Source organism: Dermacentor silvarum, chromosome 6 (genome assembly GCF_013339745.2).
Source record: "Dermacentor silvarum isolate Dsil-2018 chromosome 6, BIME_Dsil_1.4, whole genome shotgun sequence".
Lineage (NCBI taxonomy): Eukaryota > Metazoa > Arthropoda > Arachnida > Ixodida > Ixodidae > Dermacentor > Dermacentor silvarum.
In genome coordinates this window covers 170,255,830-170,275,653 of record NC_051159.1, presented here as the reverse complement: position 1 = coordinate 170,275,653, position 19,824 = coordinate 170,255,830, and the positions used below count along the sequence as shown (strand labels likewise).

The 19,824-nt window shown below is 42.7% G+C and overlaps 1 protein-coding gene across 1 annotated transcript in view; it reads right to left on the bottom strand.

Moving 5' to 3' along the window:
• Positions 1 to 1,446: 1,446 nt before the first annotated feature.
• LOC119456391 (WD repeat-containing protein 61) overlaps positions 1,447 to 19,824 on the bottom strand; it is a 32,455-nt gene continuing 14,077 nt past the window's right edge. Inside the window, exons 3-10 of the mRNA XM_037718120.2 lie at positions 15,964 to 16,069; positions 15,223 to 15,308; positions 13,992 to 14,078; positions 13,336 to 13,484; positions 12,850 to 12,943; positions 10,099 to 10,192; positions 4,812 to 4,904; positions 1,447 to 1,636 (exon numbers count right to left, since the gene is read on the bottom strand). Coding sequence (XP_037574048.1) covers positions 1,468 to 1,636; positions 4,812 to 4,904; positions 10,099 to 10,192; positions 12,850 to 12,943; positions 13,336 to 13,484; positions 13,992 to 14,078; positions 15,223 to 15,308; positions 15,964 to 16,069 — 878 coding nt within the window. The 3' untranslated portion in view covers positions 1,447 to 1,467. The remainder of the gene's footprint in view (positions 1,637 to 4,811; positions 4,905 to 10,098; positions 10,193 to 12,849; positions 12,944 to 13,335; positions 13,485 to 13,991; positions 14,079 to 15,222; positions 15,309 to 15,963; positions 16,070 to 19,824) is intronic.

The following is a 19,824-nucleotide window of genomic DNA, read 5'->3' as shown; positions in this document are numbered from 1 at the left end:
TAATTTTTAAAAATGTCTCAGTTTCGCCCGAAAGGCAAAGCATCACTTGCAAATTAGTGGAGAGCTATAAGGAGTAGGGATAGCAGTTTTATCGGCTGCATAAACTTGCCACATTCGCTTACTAACTAAACTAACAAGTGTGGTGTCAATGCGCACAAGCAAACATGAATAGACTCGATGACCGCAAACAACCACTGTCAAAACGCGGACGTGGGGAAACGCGGCCACCGCAGCGAGCGGAGGTTCGTGCGGGCTATCGCTTCAACGGAGTAAGCACAGCGTATACAAAGGTCAGAGCCGTGTGGAGATCGCTTTCAAGATACGGTGTGCGTGACGACACCGACAGCCGGCACAGGCGCGAATGCATTTGTTGGCAGAGTAGAAGCCCCCCCCCCCCTCCCGTCCTGCCTTTCCGTTTTGCTCCTTTCGCATGGGAGATTGCGTTGCCAGTACCCCTTGCGCCCGGTTGCAAGATACACCTTTGGTGGCGCAGCACAGCGTCGTCCCCCCTCCCTCCTTTCGTATCATACCCCCACGGCCTTTCGCGCGATGGAAGTTGTTTTTGCTCTCCGCTGTGCGTTTGCTCTCCGTGAAGGCGCGCGTCCCCCGTGCGCGTTCACTCGCACATACGGCGTGCTGCAACGATTTTATCGCCCTTAGACTCATGCTCCACGTCTTATACTCCTCCTCCGCATCGCCCTCGTTGATCTCCTCTCCCACATTGGTGGGCGCACCTCGTTGAGAAGCGTGCTCGCTACCGCCCTTATCGGCAAGATTTTCCTGTGGAAGCCGCATTATAACCGGTATTTCGCCTCACGCGGCTGCACTGTAAGTGGTATGCGTATGCATGGAGTGCTATGGGAAAATTAACGGGAGTCTGAAAAGACCATACTACATCCGGTCCTGCACTATAAGCGGTTACGTTATAAGTGGCCTATACTGTACTAGGTGCAGTTTACAGAATTATGGTATCGTTTTTCATTGCTGAGCTAGAGTTGTAAACTTGATACTCGAGTTTTTTTTTTTTCAATTTGCAATTCTCAACAGCTTTTGTAAAAAAAGCGATGGCCTAAATAAAAAATTTGCTTCCTACAGTCACTATATTTTAACATCTCTTTTTAAAATGTAACAAAATTTATCAAATTCGATGCATTGCTTGCAAAAAAAAATCAATTTATTCGTTCCCATGTATTTAGATAAGAGCCTCAGAATTAAAGCTTCCTCTGTAAAGAGTGAGCACGATGGCAGAAAAAAAAAACTTGAAAAAGCTCATCAACTTGCAATGACATTAATAGCCACTGTCATAATTTGCAATGAAGATAATGAGCTTGCAAACACCTTGAAATTTACATTTCAAGGTAATTATGGTACGATGCTGGTATCTCTTTTCTCCTTCCCACTGTTGAGTGTGCCTAGTAATATACAAATCAGAAACAAAGTCATGAGTGCAGTGATGGGAGCGTTTATTTACACAGGACAGTCATAGATGATGATGCTTTTATCTTCAGAAACTGAAACCAGCCGATTCCCCATGGGGTTGTACTTGGTGCACCAGACCTGATCCGTGTGCTCGCTGAATGTGTGGACGCACTCCTTCGCTGGCAGGTCCCACACTTTCACTGTTCGGTCGGACGAACTGCGAGTCCAGAGAACATTATTTATACTCACAGGGTTATGCACACTGCGGCACGGTGCGCCAGTAGTTAAGCAAGAAACAAGATCAAGGAAAAAAGCATGTAACACAAACACAAACTGGCCTCCAAGGAAACCAAGTCCTTTATATAAGCATGAAATAAAACTGAAATGTCAGAACTAAGGCATGAGCATGTAAGCTTACGGCCACCCCTTCACCACTCCTGGCATGACTCTCGGCCTCAACAATGTTCCGAGTGTGAATTTGGCTATCTCAGCTGTGTTGATCTAGGTGTGAGGAAAAGCCTACCTGCAGAATTCTGCATTCAGTCTACTGCAGGGTGTCTAAAACGATAAGTATAAGGGCCCTGAACCACTTTTTATCAAAGTTGAGAAATGCATTTGAAGTTAAAATAGACTACTTCAGAAACGCTTTGCCACAAACAGTACTTCAATGCGTTCAGCAGAAGCACAGTTACTGCCAATCGAAGGTCCCCTTCGTGGTTTTTCCGCTCCTTCTTCAAAGCCTTGCACTACGAAGGCAACAAACGGCTGAGCAGGGCATGCCCACAACGCTCCGCCTACTGAAAGTCACCATGGCACACAGTTCAAATTTGAGTTTGGATGTTCACACAGACACCACTATTTCCAATTTTGGCACCTACATGCGCCAAATGCAGTTGTCCTCAGCGAGTGGGGTGCCGCGACGGCCGCGGCATCTACACTACTAAGCGGACCACAGCTACATGCAACTGTAGTGCATATGCACAGCATTTGCTTTGTGCATGACAAGGCATGAGTGCACACTCGTGTTCATATGCTTTTCTTTGGCTGTGCTATGTGGTGCGGACCAGCTTTGTCCTGCTCCAGCTTGACCGACAAAGAGTAGCCTCATCCAATTTGCGCATTTTTAGTCTATCTGAACACGTAGGTGTTCAGATACACTAAATTTGCTTGCTCGTTGCTTCAGGAAACAACATATACTGGAGGAGACTAAGCACATGACCTGTTTCTTAGGCAACTGCTGCTGGCAGTGTGCGCACACATCAAATTCATGGACAGACAAAAAAAAGTGCAAGCTCAATGACAGAATAGAAAAGTGCAAGACCTGAGCATATGTGGGCATCAATGACCACTGAAGGGCTCTTAAGTGCAAAATAAAAACAGCCAAAAATCAATGCCATTTAAGTGTTCTGACTACACATGCAGTCTGTCCATATAGAGTAACCTCTCAATATAACAAAATTGCTAGATTCAATATGTTGCTTAATTTGAAGTTCTTTGCAGTCTCAACCGCAGTGCATGCATTTTAGACCAGATTATTCTACATGCAGTGGCGCCGGGCTCCGCTTTGTATGAAGTGCAAAACAGGAAGAACCCACACGATCACTCAGTGCAGCATACAAGACGTCCCTTTACCCTTTTTCTTTTATCAGCCTGGAGAAGCAGAGAGGGCTGTGAAGGTCATTCTGCCATGTGGCGGCAGCTCCTTGTAACTAACTGTATCATGTAATGAATACTCACAGATCAAGCAGCTGCTCACAGGTGTTATCACAACTTGGTATGGTCACATCATATCTACTAAGCACAGTTTTGTTTCAATGCATGTTTTACGAGCTCCTGCAGTGTTGGCATGTCCTGCACTACTTTTACTCTTTCAGAGCCTCTCCACTTTTATTGAAGCACAACTTATAACGAAGTCCACCTCCTGTCCCTATGAATTCATTACGACTAGGATTTATTGTATATGTTATCATCTGCAGACTGCCGCAGACATGAGCAGCAGCTCTAGTGGTCATCTTGTGACGCTCAGTTCAACCAGAGTGCACAGAAACATTCTGGCAACGACGGACTATGTGCTGCTTAGCTGCTGGCATAAATGTGTCGGCAGTAACACAATCATTAATGCATAGAAACTGTTCTTTTCTTCAACGAGCACATGCAACACAAAATGTTTCTAACACATTGTGGTTAAACAAATGGTGATAATATGTTGCTATCAGCACTCCTGCTGCCATCCACTTCCCCCTTTGTTTCTGTATTCAACGACAATACACATACAACAGCCTAAAACTCAAACGAGAGTGCTTGGAACTAGTAATGTTGGATATTCCATGCAGCATACTACTGTCTGTGGAAAGCCTCCTTACAAAGTGAGATTGTACTTTCAGAAGCTAGCTTTTTGATGCCCTCTTTTTCATTCAGGCATTTTTGTTTCTAGCTACAAAAGTGATCTACTGCCATTCAGGTATTGAACAATCATTGAACATCAAGGTCCCCTGCAGAAAGTCAGAAGGGTGCAACTAGAGAACAAGAAAAATGCACAAAATACAAAGTCATATGTCCTACTTGCAAAAGCAGACAAAGCTTCCCATTTGCAGTCATGCCCGATCACTAAGAGCACCTGACACCACGTAACGACGAGGACCAATTCGAGAGGGCATTTTGGTCAGTCTGGACGACCTTTCATATACTGTTCTCTATCATTTTGCTTCTCTCCTGGACAAGAAGCTGAGGTGAAAACAAACTTAAAAAAAAAAAAATACTTTTGAAGTACAGTTCTAATATGGCAGCTGCCAGTGGCAAGAAACTGAAATACTACCACACCACAGGCTTCACCTTTTTTTTGTTTGTTCTTGCACTTTCCTACCATACGCATGAAAAAAATTTTAGGTTGCTTAGTGCGATTATTCAAAGATATTTCGATATGGTATAAAAGTAGGGTTGTGTATGTGAAAAACAAATCATATACAGATTTTTTCCACAATTTTTTAGACTTAATCCTCACCATCTTTAACCTTTGGAGTGGCACGCTAGAGTAATAGACAGTAAAGGAGACAACCAGGAATCTGAAGATAACAATGCATTCAGTCAAAACACATAACTGATGCTGCAAACCAGAAGACTGATAATGACTAGTTGACTTGTGGTCAGGCTGCAATGATACGTGAATGCAGAAATTCTATTTCTTTTACGCACTACCTCAAGTAAAAGCTGTATTTTGTGAAACAGAATCCAATCAAAATGTGGGGTTTAACATCCCGAAGCATCATACAAGCTATGGGGGACACTGTAGTGGCGGCTCTGGACTAACTTTGACCACCTGAGGTTGTTTAACATGCATATAAATCTAAGTACACGAGCATGAAACAGGTCAACATCTAATGGGTAACAGTTACCTTGATGCAAAGTGGGTGTTGTCAGAGCAGAAGGCCACATGCAGCACCCAGGAGCCATGGCCAGATAGCGTGGTCACAAGATCAGCGTGTTGGCTGCAACAAACAGTCAACAATCAGGTAAGCAAAAGTGTGCACTCTAAATGCAGGGTTACTGCACACAGAGGACAAAATTTTTCTTTCCCATCTCCCTGGAATTTATCATCCAGTACACAATGGTTGTTGCCCTTTCACCTTTCTCAGTGAATATTGAATCTACAGCTTATAGTAAATGCTGCATGCATGCATGAGTGTGCCAGGTATGCATGACCCTTCTGACTAAATCTCTAGCTCTGACAGTGAAACACAGTGCATGCTGTGTTTTGCTTTAACAATGACATATCGTGTCACCCCCTTGTTCGGGTGATCTTGTTGGTCTGGCATCACTGCAGATGACACTTCTGATTTATTCTGAATTTATTCAAGCAAGTAATGCATCCGAACGTGGTGTTCAAGAGTATGCATCACAAAATGCCACCTCTGTGTGAATTTTGGGTACAAATGAGATGACGGTTTAGCTTAAAAAGTTATGTATACGTAGTGCTTTTACTTGCGCAATAATCAGTATACAGAGAATTGTAATATTATGTGACAGCCGAGCTATTCAATCAGGATTCACAGCAGTGAATGTGTCAAGGACTCCTTTGTGCTCTCTCCCTCCCATCCCCCCACGGCCTTTCGCACGACGGAAGACGCCGTGTTTGCTCTCCGCCGTGCGTTCGCTCTCCGTGAAAGCATGCATCCCTCGCATGAAGCGTCCGCATGAGGTGTTCGCATGAAGTGTTCGCTCTCCGTGACAGCGCGCGGCCCTTTCACTCGCACATTTCACTCGTTGATTAGAATTGGGTGTATCATTGGCCTTTTTTAGACAACTTGAATTTCGGTATTCGATTGTAACGCGAGAATCGACTTCAGGTAGCAAAAATCTGGAGAAAAAAAACTCGGGTTACAATCGAGTAAATACGGTATATCCCGCACCAGATTGTTTAGCATGAAAAATTGGCATACCACCAATTCTGGCAATCAGAAAAGTATTAAACCAGCGAACTTGACTTTCACAGAATGGAAATATATGTACACTTAATGTTCATTGCCATGGCTCTCAGACAGCACTTTATCGCTGTCTATGGACAACATGTTGTTCCCTGTACGGTCCATTCTGCATTTAACAAATGACTTCACAACAATCGTAAACAAGATGCTGGCCCACGGCTACACTAACGCATGCAATTCTGCAAAACGGCAAGAACATGTAACATGAATGAGCTTTCGTAATCAAAGAGTGAAAAGCGGCATGTTGTTATCATCATATTTGAGAACTTGTTCTGTCACCATCTTGTGATAGGAATGGTGTTGACACTTGGCTGTTGTGAATGCTGATAATGCACTTATTGTTTCATATCCATTTGCACTACACAGGCAATTTCTGGACTAATTGTCTTGGAAAAGAAGCTGCACATTAGAATTGGGGAAATACTGTAGTCATTCATTTTGAGCATCCATTTTCACTTGAAAATCTTCCTAGTGCAGGCCAAAACAGGCACTTTCGTCAGGAGATGACATGTGTTCAATGCATCCACTTTCCCTTACCACTGCCAAGACAAACACTGCAACCAGTGGGGTCACTATTGGGGTAAGGCACGTCCGTGTTGACAATTCAAGTTCAAATCATCTGGCAAGGGCCAAGTTCAGGATCGAAATAACGAACATTTTGGCCCATAGGAATGTATTAGCACCAGCCGAGACCTTCGGTCAGGATCAAATTAACTGAAAATTAGAATTGGCCAGAGTTGAATTATTGAAAGTGTACTGCACTTGCACTTTTGCAAGACATAACTTCCAGTGTCATTTCTCAATGCAATGGCAGGCACTTGCTCACATTACAATGCCTCAGCTGTCTACCTTGTTGGTACAATTGATAAAGCAATGCAAGCATAACGCAGGGGTGGGGCTGCCCAAAGTCATTTTGGAGCAATTTTGGGGGGAGCAAGTAAAATTGCGTTTTGGAGCACTTTGGAGCAGTTTGGAGCAGCCTAAATTGCATTTTGGAGCAGCTTGGAGCAGATTAAATTTCATTTTGGAGCTGATCAAATTTCATATTGAAGCAGTTTGGAGCAGGCCAGTCTGAATTTGGGGGGAATAAATGCAATATGAAAAATGGCAGCGCACTTGGAAACCACAACGAAACAAAGAATAAACCTACACGAAGCGCGCTATGTAGGTCTAGCGCACTAGAATATGGAAGAGTTGGTCGAGCAGTGCCATGGCGCATGCTTTCCTGTAAAGCCAAACACATCGGTGGCACTACGATCGAACTATATATTCCCGTGCCGACACTCGTGATGACAACGGAAAATGCTCTCAAATTATGCGGTCCAATCGACTCGGTAACATAATTTCTGGGTCACCATATGTGACCGCAGACCCAGAAAGCCTCAATCAACCCTGCGCTGGTGAAACGTAAAAATTATTTCAATCTGTTTTTATTGCGATAACATTTAAATGGGCACTCCAATCGCATTTCTGCCGTCACCGTGATGCTCCTTATAAAGTCAACGGGGGATAACATCGTCGCAGCGCATCGTATGCTGTGTGTGCTCAATGAGAAGGAGGGGGTTCTACTTCGGCAGCTGCTGGGTATGGCGCGCCGGCACGGGCCCCATCTTGAAAGCAATCTGCGATGGGGACATACTGCGAGTACCGATAGCTTCGTGTGCGCTGTGTTTTTGCCGCTTAGTTCGCTTTGAAGCAACAGGCAGAACGAAGGTCAATTCGCTCGCTGCTGCTGCCGCGCATCCTCACCCCAGCACATCGACAGCGAGTTTTAGCCGTCATCGAGTGAGATGAGTTCGTATTTGCTTGTGCACGCCGACACCATGCTTTTTAATTTATCTGGTAAGCATATGTTTACAAGTTAATACGGCCGATAAAACTATTATCCTTACTTCGTATAACTGTCTACTAATTTGCTATTGCAATCGATGCTTCGCCTTTCGGGCAAAACTGCGACTTCTATTCCAAATCTGCCATTAGCCCTTCGTGAGAGGTCAGAATGGCTCAGGCCTTGCCCATATGGAAATAAAAACAGATTGGAATAGTTTTGCGTTATACCGGCCCTGGTGACGGAGACACCCGCCCGTTGAAGCCTTTGCAGCGCGCACCTCCTTAATGTCTGGTTTGCTCGTGGCGCTCTCAGCCTACTTTTCGTAGTTTTTGGCCTGTTATAGAGCACCGCACCACTCGGCCCACTGAAACGTATTCTAGTACACTCTAAATACAGCCGCCCTGGCCCTTCCGACAGCAGCGACAACCCCCTCCGGGAGAGGCCGTGCGCAGGCTGGCATGTGCCGGAAGTGCCGTAAAATCCAGTGCTATAAGCGCAAAAATTACAAGAAATTGTGTGGGAGGCGCCATTGCGCGGTGTGTGGAATGTGAATGGTAGCACTCTTTTTCCGAGGACGAATCCGCTCGCTGTTCGCAGCCGCTACCAGAGCACACATGCCGAAGTGGTTCTGGCGCAGTTTCAGTCAATTTCCTGTGTTTGGCGCAGTTTGGCACAGGAATTTGCATTTGTATCAAAATGCCACAATTGGCGCAGGAGTCCCACCCCTGATAATGCCGACAAGAAGTTTGCCCACATACAAGTTTTCTTCGCCACGTGGACTTCCGATTGTTTTGTCAGTCATTATCCAGAGAAAAAGATGCATGAAAAGTGGTTGAGCAAGATTGGATCCACTGCTCTTTAGAGGTGTGGATTTGTGGAAAAGCTATGAAATAATTCACATGATGGAGTTTAACGCCTGCATGTGGGTCTAAACCTAGTGATCCAGACATGTAACACACTGGGCTTCGATAAAGAACACATTCTTGTTTGAGTTTAATGACGTTGTTGCTTCAGAAGAAATCCATGCACATATGCTCACATGAAGCACAGATTTTGACTGCCATTCTTTACTGTGTTCACGTTTTCTCTGTGAAGAAGTCCAAAGTAGGCAACTTTTACGCCCAAGCCAGTTTAGAAAGGCAATATTACCATGCGTACTTATTCATTTTTCTCACTGACTGTCAATCATAACTAACAAATGTTCAAAGTTATTGCCCAGTGCAAGACGCGCCTTTTTGTATCGAATGTTTCTTGAATGTTATCAGCTGTTCTATCTGCTGTTTATGTTGTCGCCAAGCCTTGTGTAATCAGACTGCATGCGCGACAAGAATAGCAGTGTACATTCTAGAATTTATGCGAGCACCAGCGGCTACATTGGTAGGTTCAATGAGTCATGTAGAAATAGCTGAAAATAAGTAGCTGACGCGTCTGACCTGCAGATAAGACTTCGACGACCAACGCATGTGCTCTTTGTTATGGCTCTGCTTCAGCGTAACTTGTTTTCGTGGGCACAAGTTCACCCAATAAAGAGTTGGTTTTGTGACTCGCCCTATGTTGGCAATAGAGTGGGGTGGATGCGTGTAGATAACGTTCAAGAAACTTACTATACCAGGAAGCGACGCTACTCCCTTTGTCATTGTGTAACGAGCGGTACTCACTCTTGCCGACGTTCCAAGGCTGAAGCCCTTTCTTTGTTAGCGATACAACGCTGGCGGATGAGTAAATTTTTTATCCTCGAGGAAAGCTGTACATCTCGAAGTGCCGATAACGTGGGCAGTTGCAGCAGCGGTCCGTGAACTTGGCCACACAGATTCATTCCTTTCTTTAATATGCCAGTCAATATTTTTGCAGCCAGCTACTGCACACGTCTTTCCTTTACAGCTCCACATTTTGCAGCATGAATGGTGCACAATGCGTTAGCGAATATCAATTGCATTTCTGATAGCTGATCACACAGCAACAGGGCAGAAGCGGTAATGGTTTCGTATTCGTGCGCTTTCACTGAGGCAACGTGCACCAGCCCACCGAAAGCGCCACCTCGTTTCTATAAAGCAAATTGCTCCTAAAAAAGGGTCAATATAACGTCATGTATGCTTGGCACACTTCCATTACGTTCTCATTGCTGGATTCTCAAACTCAGTGCTGTCAAATGGAAGAACTGAAGCAGTTATCAAACGAAAAGGTTAGATCAATATGCATCTAAATGCAAAATACTCTGGTCTACAAAACATTAATTGCATCACTTCAAGGCAAATCTGATGATGTGCATATGGTGAATCTACATTCACCATATGCACTGAAAAGAAACAACAAAACGGTTTTCATCCAGGTCTGTTACATTAGTTATAAACAATAAGCCCCACTTACACATCATACACCTTGATGTGGCAATCATCAGATGCAGTGACTAGCATCTGAGAGTCTGGTGAGAATGTTAATGACCTGATAGGCATGGCATGACCTGAAATCAGAAGAGCATAAGCAGCTTTATCACACTCATTTGCTTCACAAACACGTGAACCTCACAGTCAGCAGGTGAAGTGCAGTGCGAACTATCATGGTGCACATGCTGTAATGTTACTGGCACCACGTCTAAATCAATGCTGTGGAAAGTTGTATGGTGCATGAGATGAGCCTGACAAAAAAAAAATACCTTTGTCAGCATCCGCTGCAACCATCCATAGCCATGCACAATTGTTGGTTTAAACGCAAGTATAGTTATTATCTAAAATATGGCATTCATGACATGTTTCAAGCTCTGCGAATGCTTCCGGTGAGTGCAGTCAGCAAACGCATTGCCTTCGAGATTGGTTTCTTTTACGAGGTGGGAGCATGGATTTAGACACCACCTATACCTGCTCGAACATCTTATGTTATGTCGCGCTATGCTTGAACACATGAAGAGGAAACTAGGTAATTTCCTGGCTCTGGTGTCTGCAATTAAATGGGGCATTTTTTTTACTTCTTTGCTGTAGGTTATTGTATGTTAAGTGATTTTTTGTTGGCTTCATGTGGCTGTTACAAAAAAAAAAAAAGAAAGAAATAGAGTCCCTTAGTTCCCCTTATTCTTTTCGCTCATTAAGTAATTAGCTATTCCAGAAGAGAGAGCTGCTGTGAGCCTGCCATCAATATTGCTGCTTGGAAAAAAATATGCCCATATTCAAGTAACTGTTGCATGAATGATTAACAGCCATAATGCTTCCTGCATCTGCCTTTTACCTTTTTTTATTCAAACTTGTCCATGGTCAAAAGTAGAACATGGTCAAGAGTAGGAGGGGCTATAGTCAGTGACAAGACAAGAACACAGAAGAGGCTCCTTCCAAAAATGCATGATGCAAGCGCCTGATATTTGAAGAAATATACTTCCCTAGCAAGTAAAAATAAGCGCTCAATCACACTGGCGACTCGCAGAGGTCGCTGCAACCAAGTTGTTTGCAAAGCGACTGGTCACCAATGGTCGCTTTAGTTGAAAAGTGATTGTTTTGCATCAGTCGCTCCTTGCTCTATTTTTCAGTTGCATGACTGCAATCACAAACCAATCAGCAGTGCAGGAGCAGAATGTCGGTATATGCTGACACTTATTTTACATTGCAATGGTGGTGCAAGCAGGGTGAGCGGCAGATATCGCAAGACATTTCACTATGACAACGGGCAGGTCGCGCTTCCCAGTGTGAACACCGGCAAAATCACCACGCATGGCTATGAAGAAAGCTCAAAGCACAAACATGGTGTTTAAAAAAGGGATTAGGTGAGAGATTTTTCTGATTTGTCCAAAGTACCTTCTCGCCCCACCTTGTTGTGTGTGGGTCATTGAAAAGATGCACCATGATGTTAATGGCCTAGTTGATGCCTTCACAGACAAGAGTATCACTTATGCCTCACGGGAGGAATCTCCCCCAGCAGCATGAGCAATTTCTTGACAATGAATGCCTGGATAAGGCTAAGGTGGAGACATGGATACAAAGGATAAGGAGCCTGAGAAAATGCGATTGGCTGGTGCATGTACACATATTTCTTTTGAGAGATACTTGCAGCTGCGTTTTTGACCTGTCACTGACTACAACAGCATATACTTTTATGATGTTTCACTTAAATATTAAGTTGCAAGTCTCCACTTGTCTTTATCTGTCTTCTTTCACATGAACCATTTTTAAACTGCACAGTATTAGAAAATGCCTTGAGGTAAAGCCAATGCCTAGTTCAGTGATAGCACCACCTTATCAGCATAGGTGTGGAACTTTGTTTCTCTCATTCTACTGGCATGTGTGTGTGTGCATCAGATGTGTGCATTCAGTCACATACTTAAAGTCCTATGCACTTTGTTATAAAGGCATGCAAAAGCCATGTTTTTTTGCTAAAAAAACGGAGTGCTGAAGTACCTTTTTACTTAATGTCTATACTATGCTAGTTTAAAAGTGGGCTTGCGAAGTGGCCAACAAACAGCCATCTCGTTCATGGCCCATCTTCCAGAAACTCCATGTTCTCTGCTGTGACCTAATACCTGGTGTAATCAAATATGACATTCTCAAGTTGAACACTTAGGTTAACACAGAAGTACTCTACCATTAGCACTCGATATCTCGAATATCTGAACACCTGGAGCTAAAGGTATTATGTTTTATTGTATTTTTATGAGCAGTAGGATACTGCATTTGACTAGTTTCAGGCACCACCCTTCCCTTTTGACTGCCCCTTAATTATTCCTTATTGCAAAGCACTAAGATAGAGGAGTGTGTCAAAAGTGTATGTCACTGCAGCAGCTTGTCGCAAATAACAAGTGGTCAATGTTTACAGGGAAGTAGCAGTCACTACAATATAATAAATAGTTTGACTTCATGGCTTTTACATGGGCCAGTTTTTTGCAGGCACATGGATTTCAAGAGGACTGCTTTCTTTAAGTTCCCCAACAAGCAGATTAGACAAAAAAAAAAAAAAAACAGTTCCACAGCTCAATTTCTTCCACTTTGTTTGGCTCGCGAAAAAGGCACTTAGTTTACGCAGCCCCTTCCCCACGACCCTCCAAGATCATGGCCAACAATTACACACCACCTACTATGTACCGAGTCAGCTGTCACCAGTCACATAACAAAAACACTGCCATCAACAGAAAAAAATCACCTTCGAGGGTGTGCACCAGCTTTCCTGTAGAAATGTCAAACACATTGATGATGCCATCAATGGCACCACTCGCAATGTACTTTCCATCTGGACTCTGCAAGGAAACATTAAGCACCAAATAAGTCAAGAAAACCATGCCTGCTAATTGATCAGTATGTGAACCTCAATCCGGCCTTTTGCACTAGTAGATAGTGAAACTACGTAGCTGCTGCTCACAGTATGTACCGGCTTGGCAGTACACCTATGAATCTAATGCACAATTATTCCTTACAGATATTCCTGAGCTCTGTCATTAACTCAATGACCAATCTGGCCAAAGTATACCTTACCACATGCGAGTCACATTTTGAAGACTACTATGAAAAAAAGAAAGGCCCGTGTGAAAAGAGGCGCCCTAGGATACAATGTCGGAAGCATCACAGCCCGTCAAACATCGACCTCTCTTGCATGCAGGCACTTTAAACATGAGGACAGAAAAGGACTCACGAAAGCAATGCTAAGCGTGAACTTCCCCGTTGTGTCAAGCGAGGATTCCAACTTGCAGGATTCAATGCCATAGAGGTTGATTTTGCCCGAATGGGAGCCAGATGCCAGAAACCGAGAGTCGGGTGAGAAGGTCACAGACCAAGCATCAACTGTACAGAAAGAAAAAGGAAGCAAATAATAATAGATAAGCAGCAGTACATTTCGTACCTGTACTATGGTGACAGTATATTTTGTTGCCGTTATTTTTTACCTACCCCATATTGTTTTCTACTTGGCTGTAATGAGTTGGTGGGGCGCATTTACTTATGTGAAAAGAAAATAATTCCACTCTGAATGCAATACAGACACACAGAGGCTCCATGTGATAAACATTGCTATGATGATGTTCACTGTATCAAACTGCAGCATTTTGTGGGTAAGCAATGGCTCCCTGTTCATAAAATTCACCCTCATTAAGAGACTGACAATGGAAGCCATGATTTTACAGTGCCCTGCCTCATACCAGTTCCTTCATGTTTAAAAAAAATAAAGAAATGCTGCCAACTTAAGTAACTCTCCACAAAAAATGTCTGTTAGCAGAAACGCAACTTTCCACCTTTACTTATAAGAACCTGAATAGAATAAGTTAGGTGGAAATCAGCTGCAAATTTCCTTACCAGGACCTGCATCAATGTTTTTTTTCTCTTCACCAGTATCCAAATCCCAGAGCTTTATGTTGCTGTCCAAGGAACTTGATGCAGCCACTGTGGGAATAACACAGAAAAAAATATATTTGTGACTAACATATGTTTTATCACTTTAATCGTAAATGTTGTTGTTTTGCAAACCATTTCGAGATTTACTTCTTCTCTATAATCTTTTTAGTATGCCAACTATCTGTTTATCACGCACCTCAAGCTACATACTAAACTGAGAAATGGTCTTCAACACAGAGCACTTCCCGGAACCGACTCCACCGAGTGTAGGAGTGCACCATCTTTCAACAGAAGTACAAGTTGCACAGAATACTTGCTGACAGCAGTGCAATAATCCAAACAACGCCAAAGAAGAGGCCCATACACATACAGAGCATTATGTGCCTCTTTTGTGTTCTGGGGATTATTGCACTATCAGCAAGAACTTGCCAAATCTTCAACATTTGCACAGAATAATGCTCCTAAGTAATTCCTGTGACAAGGAGGTGCTTGAGAAACATGGCTGCATACCATGCCTTTGAAGTGGTGCTGAAGGTGCCTATAGTTATGATGTTTGAGCTAAGAAATCACTGAGCAGCATTGTTCAAGCGCGCCGACTACTGCAGTCAAGGAACGGCACTGCCTTTCACTTCGTGCAATCAAGATAGTTTTTTAAGTGGACGATCGTAGAATAGACATTAAATGGAAAAATTATTAGAGCTGCATTATAAAATTACCCTAGTACAACCGTAAGACAGCCACTCTTACTGTAAGAGGAAGCTTGGTGTGCCAGAAAAGAGACAGACAGGCGACATCACCAGCCCACCATGACAGCACGAATTTTTACAGCACATGCTCAGGCTTAGTTAATTTCTTATCAATAAAGATGGACTACATTGTATGTTTAAAAACCAAAGGTTGAACTTAAAAATTTCAAGAACTTTTACTGTGCCAACACAGCAAAAGCGTGACAAAAGATATTTTTAATTAAATATGTGACGTTGCACTGACGTACCAGCGCTGGGGTTCTGTCGAGAAATTTTAAACTGGAACTTCAACCTCCATTTTATCTTCAACCTATTACTGCAAAATTAACTACAATAGAGTTTTGAAATACTTTATCAGTTTCAACTGATTCAGTGTTTCTCGTTAATGTCCCTGTAAAGAATACAAGTGCAGGAACCGGAATAATGGCTTTGTAAGAAAAACACACCTTTTCCATCGTGAGATACATCAACAGAGAAGACACCAAGAGCGTGGCCCTCAAAAACATGTAGCAGTTCCAGTTTCTCGTCGTCCCTGAAAAACAAAATGAGATGCCGTGCAGCAATGGTTAACTTGACAGCAAGCTCCATTTGGTACTTGCATACCCAGTCTGGCCATAGAGCTCATAAAGAAACACATACCAAGCACACAGACCATCCTGCTGCTATTATTACAGGAAAAAATTGCTTGATTAGGTTTACATGTCTACTGGTAAATTACCTCTATATACACAAGCCCACACATATAGTGTGTACTTAACTATTGAAAATACCAGACTGTTAAAAGTTCTAACTGTGCATGTTTTAGTTCAAGCCATTCATATTTCTTGACACTATGTTTGCTTCTTTACATCTACATAATATTATTTTGCAATCTGAAATGTGCTAATCTCCAGTTCTTGCATAGTGTTCTTGCAACACATTTTTAGCTTATCTTGTTTACAAGCAACTTCCTCCAACTTTTGTAGTACATTGCATAGCAAAATATGTCATATAATAATTCCAGCTTTTTAAGATTTACACTAATAGTCGTAAGTCACGAACAAATGCATATGATTGATGAAATTAGTACATGAATAAATTTTTGTAGATATATTCCTCAATGACACTTAAGTACAAGTGGAAAAAAAAAAAAAAACGGATTCAGATGAACCTATATATTTTTAACTGGAGTGAACAGGTCTACTTGCCATTTCCAGCACTTCACAGTGTCGTCAACAGAACCAGTCAAAATGTGGTTGGTCCCATCTTTAGGCGACTTCGACCAAGCACAGCTCCAGATTGCATCATCATGGGCTAAAAATAAACATAAGTAAATAACCAGTACCAGGCCTTTACAGATAGCATTGATGAAACTAGAAAAACAATTGCTGCCGAGAATTTTTGGGGCTTGGAAGAACTTTGAATTCCAGTGATGATGTACAGTCACATGACTGATTTCTCTTTTGCCTAGCACTTGTGAAGCAGCTTATGTCATTTAGCAGTTGATTTTGTACTAAACATTGTATAAGTTGGAGCATTACATATACATGGCTCTTCCAGCTAAACTGCTGACTCATTTGCACAGAAATTTTGTACAGAGGTGGCATTTCCCAGTGCGTGCAGTTTCATAGCACATTTGTATGTATTACTTGCCTGTTCCTTCCAGAATAAACCAGAACTACACATAATTCGCAGCAATGCCAGACAATAATTTTTTTCTTCTATTAACTGTATGCAAGGAAATGTTCGTGCCTGTTAGATGGCGCCAGCGACTCCTCTTTTCTTAATTCATAGATAAGCTAAAAAAAAAAAGAACAGAGAAAATAACTTAGTAGTACTACTACTACTACTAATAATAATAATAATAATAGAGAAAAGGCTACAGCAACAACAGTTCTAAAGTTCCCATAAACACAACAAAATTGTTTCTGAGCAGGTTCGCAAGCGTTTGAGTGTTCATGTTGACAATAAAATGTTAATTACATTGCAACAAAATGGTGCTGCCACCTCTCATTATTATACCGAGGAAAAGCACTCTGTGTTTCACTACTACAATGAGATGGTGCTACTGTTTTGTTCCTGCAAAATCTACTTTCCTTTTTTTTCTTCTTTTTCTTTTTTTGCTGGCATCAGCACGGGCGACAAGTGCCTTCGAAACTGGGCTTGCCCTGTCCCCCCCCCCCCGTCTGTCCATTCCATTACACTTGACTACAACTGATGAGCGCGTTTTTTGTCATCGTCAGGCCACCTAGTCATTCGAACATGTGGCGCCATCAACGGCAAGTGGCAGCAAAATGCATATGTTGCCGACACACAGTCACAAAGTGTTTGCTCGGCGCTTGGTAACAAAAATTGAAGTGCACGGCAAGAAAAAGACCCTCCTCTGCACTGTTGCGGTTTGTACACAGTCCAGTCATATTAATGTGACCACCACATACTTTCAACATCGACGTTATATAACCAATCACAGAAGGCAGATGGCAGCACAGTGCAGTTGAGCGTATATAAAGGGTGTGTGAGGGCTTTGGAAAACATTGCAATCGTTGGCGTAATGCAGAAACAAAGCGATTTATCCGACGTCCAAAAGGGCTTGATCATGCTTCAAAGAATACATAAATACCGCCATAAAGCTATAAAATGCAAAAGTTGTTCCATTATTGTGGCAGTAACGCACAGAATATAGTGCTGGATCAAAGCTGTCAGGAGCATGCATTTCCAGTGATAGACATGATTTAAGATACACACAAAAATACACAAGTACATAAAGTGTGTGAAGTAAAAGTCTAGAACTTTACGCCTCTTTTACGATAGCAATGTCGGTTATCTTGTTGAAACTTTCTGGGTGCTTTCTAACTTTTCCTTTCTTTTGCAATTAGCATAGACAGCATCTACACATTTGAGGATTTATAAACAGTTCAACAAAAAGAAAGAAAAGAAGCTAATTCCTTATGCGTACATTTCGTTAGCACTTCAAGAATGCAGTTGTCATCATTAGCTGATCGCGCAACCGGAAAACAAAAATGTTCATCGCACGTGATGCATTTTTACAATAAAATGCAGACAAGTAAACTAGTGCATGTAGACAAATTCAGAGACGATTCATCTGCCTCATTTGTCTAAAGTAACCTATAACGTTTTCAAATATTGTAATCCAGAATAGAGCCTTAGCAGCACATACTCAGAATATAGGATGTGCCCAGAATGAGGCAGTAGGTGAAAAAAAACAAAGAAAGCATTGACAGTGCCCCTACCAACAATGGTGTTGCAAAGATTATGCTACATAGTTTGTTACATAGTAGCTCACAGGATTCTCAGCCGCCAAGTGTCGGATATAGCAGCACTGCAAATATACAGGAAAGAAAGAAAAAAAAAAAAAAGACTTTCACTGAAATCTGGAACTGCGTCATTTCCCTTCTGACATTAAAGGGCCCTGAAACACTTTTTGAACATAGTAGTAAGAAAACGTTGCCAATACGAGGTGTGTTAAAAAAAAAACGAACTTTTGCTATAACACCTTTACTGTTTATGGTACAACATTTTAAGTGCTGTCCCCTTCAAAGTAGTCCCCTCTACTGGCAATGCACTTTTCCCATCTTTTCTTCCATTTTTGGAAAGCCTCTTGGAACGCACTTTCTGGAATGGCACGCAGGTCTCTTCTCGCATTGTCCTGGATCTCCTCCGCGGTTTGGAAACGACATCCTTTCAAGGTGGTTTTCAGCTTGGGGAATAGAAACAAGTCTGCTTGGGCTAGGTCCGGAGAATATGGTGGGTTGGGCACAACAGGAGTGTGGTGTTTCGCTAGGTAGCTGCGGACAAGGAGCGACGCGTGAGCCGGGGCATCGTCATGATGCAACATCCAAGCCCGACTTTCCCACAATTCAGGCCTTTTACAGCGCACAGAATCTCTCAAACATGCTAGGATTCCCTGGTAAACTTCTTTGTTTACTGTCTGACCATGTGGCACAAATTCCTGATGGACAATGCCTTTTCAGTCAAAAAACATAACCAACATCACCTTCATTTTTGACCGACTCATACGTGCTTTTTTTTTTGAACGAGAACCTTTGGCCACCCACTGCGATGACCACTTTCGTTTCAACATCATAGCCATAAACCCATGTCTCATCACCTGTTATGATGTTCTTAAGAAAGTTTTTATTGTCATTGGCAGCGGCGCGCAGTACCTGGCTGATTTCAACACGGGTGTGCTTCTGTTCGTAAGTAACAAATGCGGCAGGAATTTTGCACTGACATGTCGCATCCCAAGATTGTCGCTCAAAATTTCATGACATGATCCTACGCTGATACCCACTTCATCAGCGATTTCTCGAACAGTCAAACAATGATTTCCACGAATCACAGCTCGAACTCTCTCGACGTGGTCATTATCTGTAGATGTGGAAGGTCGTCCAAGCTTGGGATCGTCAGCGACCGTCATTCTTTCGTCTTGAAAACGCTTGAACCAATCTTAGCACTGCGTGCGACTCATACAGTCCTCCCCGTATGCTTGGCTAAGCAACTGAAATGTCTCTGTGAAAGTTTTCCTAAGTTTGCAGCAGAACTTCACACACACACATGCTGTTCTTCCAATTCCTTCATTGTCACTTTGGCACTAATCCGAAGAACAGCTTGTCTATGTGCTCACTTCAGCGGCTGTAGCTCCCCAACTAACGGTCAGAGCGAAGCGCGGCAAATAGCAGTTTGTTGTCTAAACCTGCCGCTACATGCGCTCAGTAGCTGCAGCACACTCCCCGCTACCGGTTGGCACACTATTTCAAAAGTTCGGTTTCTTTTTGAACACACCTCATATTTTGTAGACGCTGCTGCGAACATGTGAGCCCAATATTACTGCACTGCATGCAACAGGGAATTTACAATCCTTAGTCAAAACAGTAAAAAAATTTGTTTGCTCTCTACAATGTCATCATGCAGCATCATCGCAAACGGCTGGATTCACCAACACTATTGGCTGATTTCATGATCATGAGAGAATTCTCAGCAATACATAATTAATTTTGACTTAAATAAATGGAACATATATATGCCTGCCATCTCAAAAAGACAAAAAT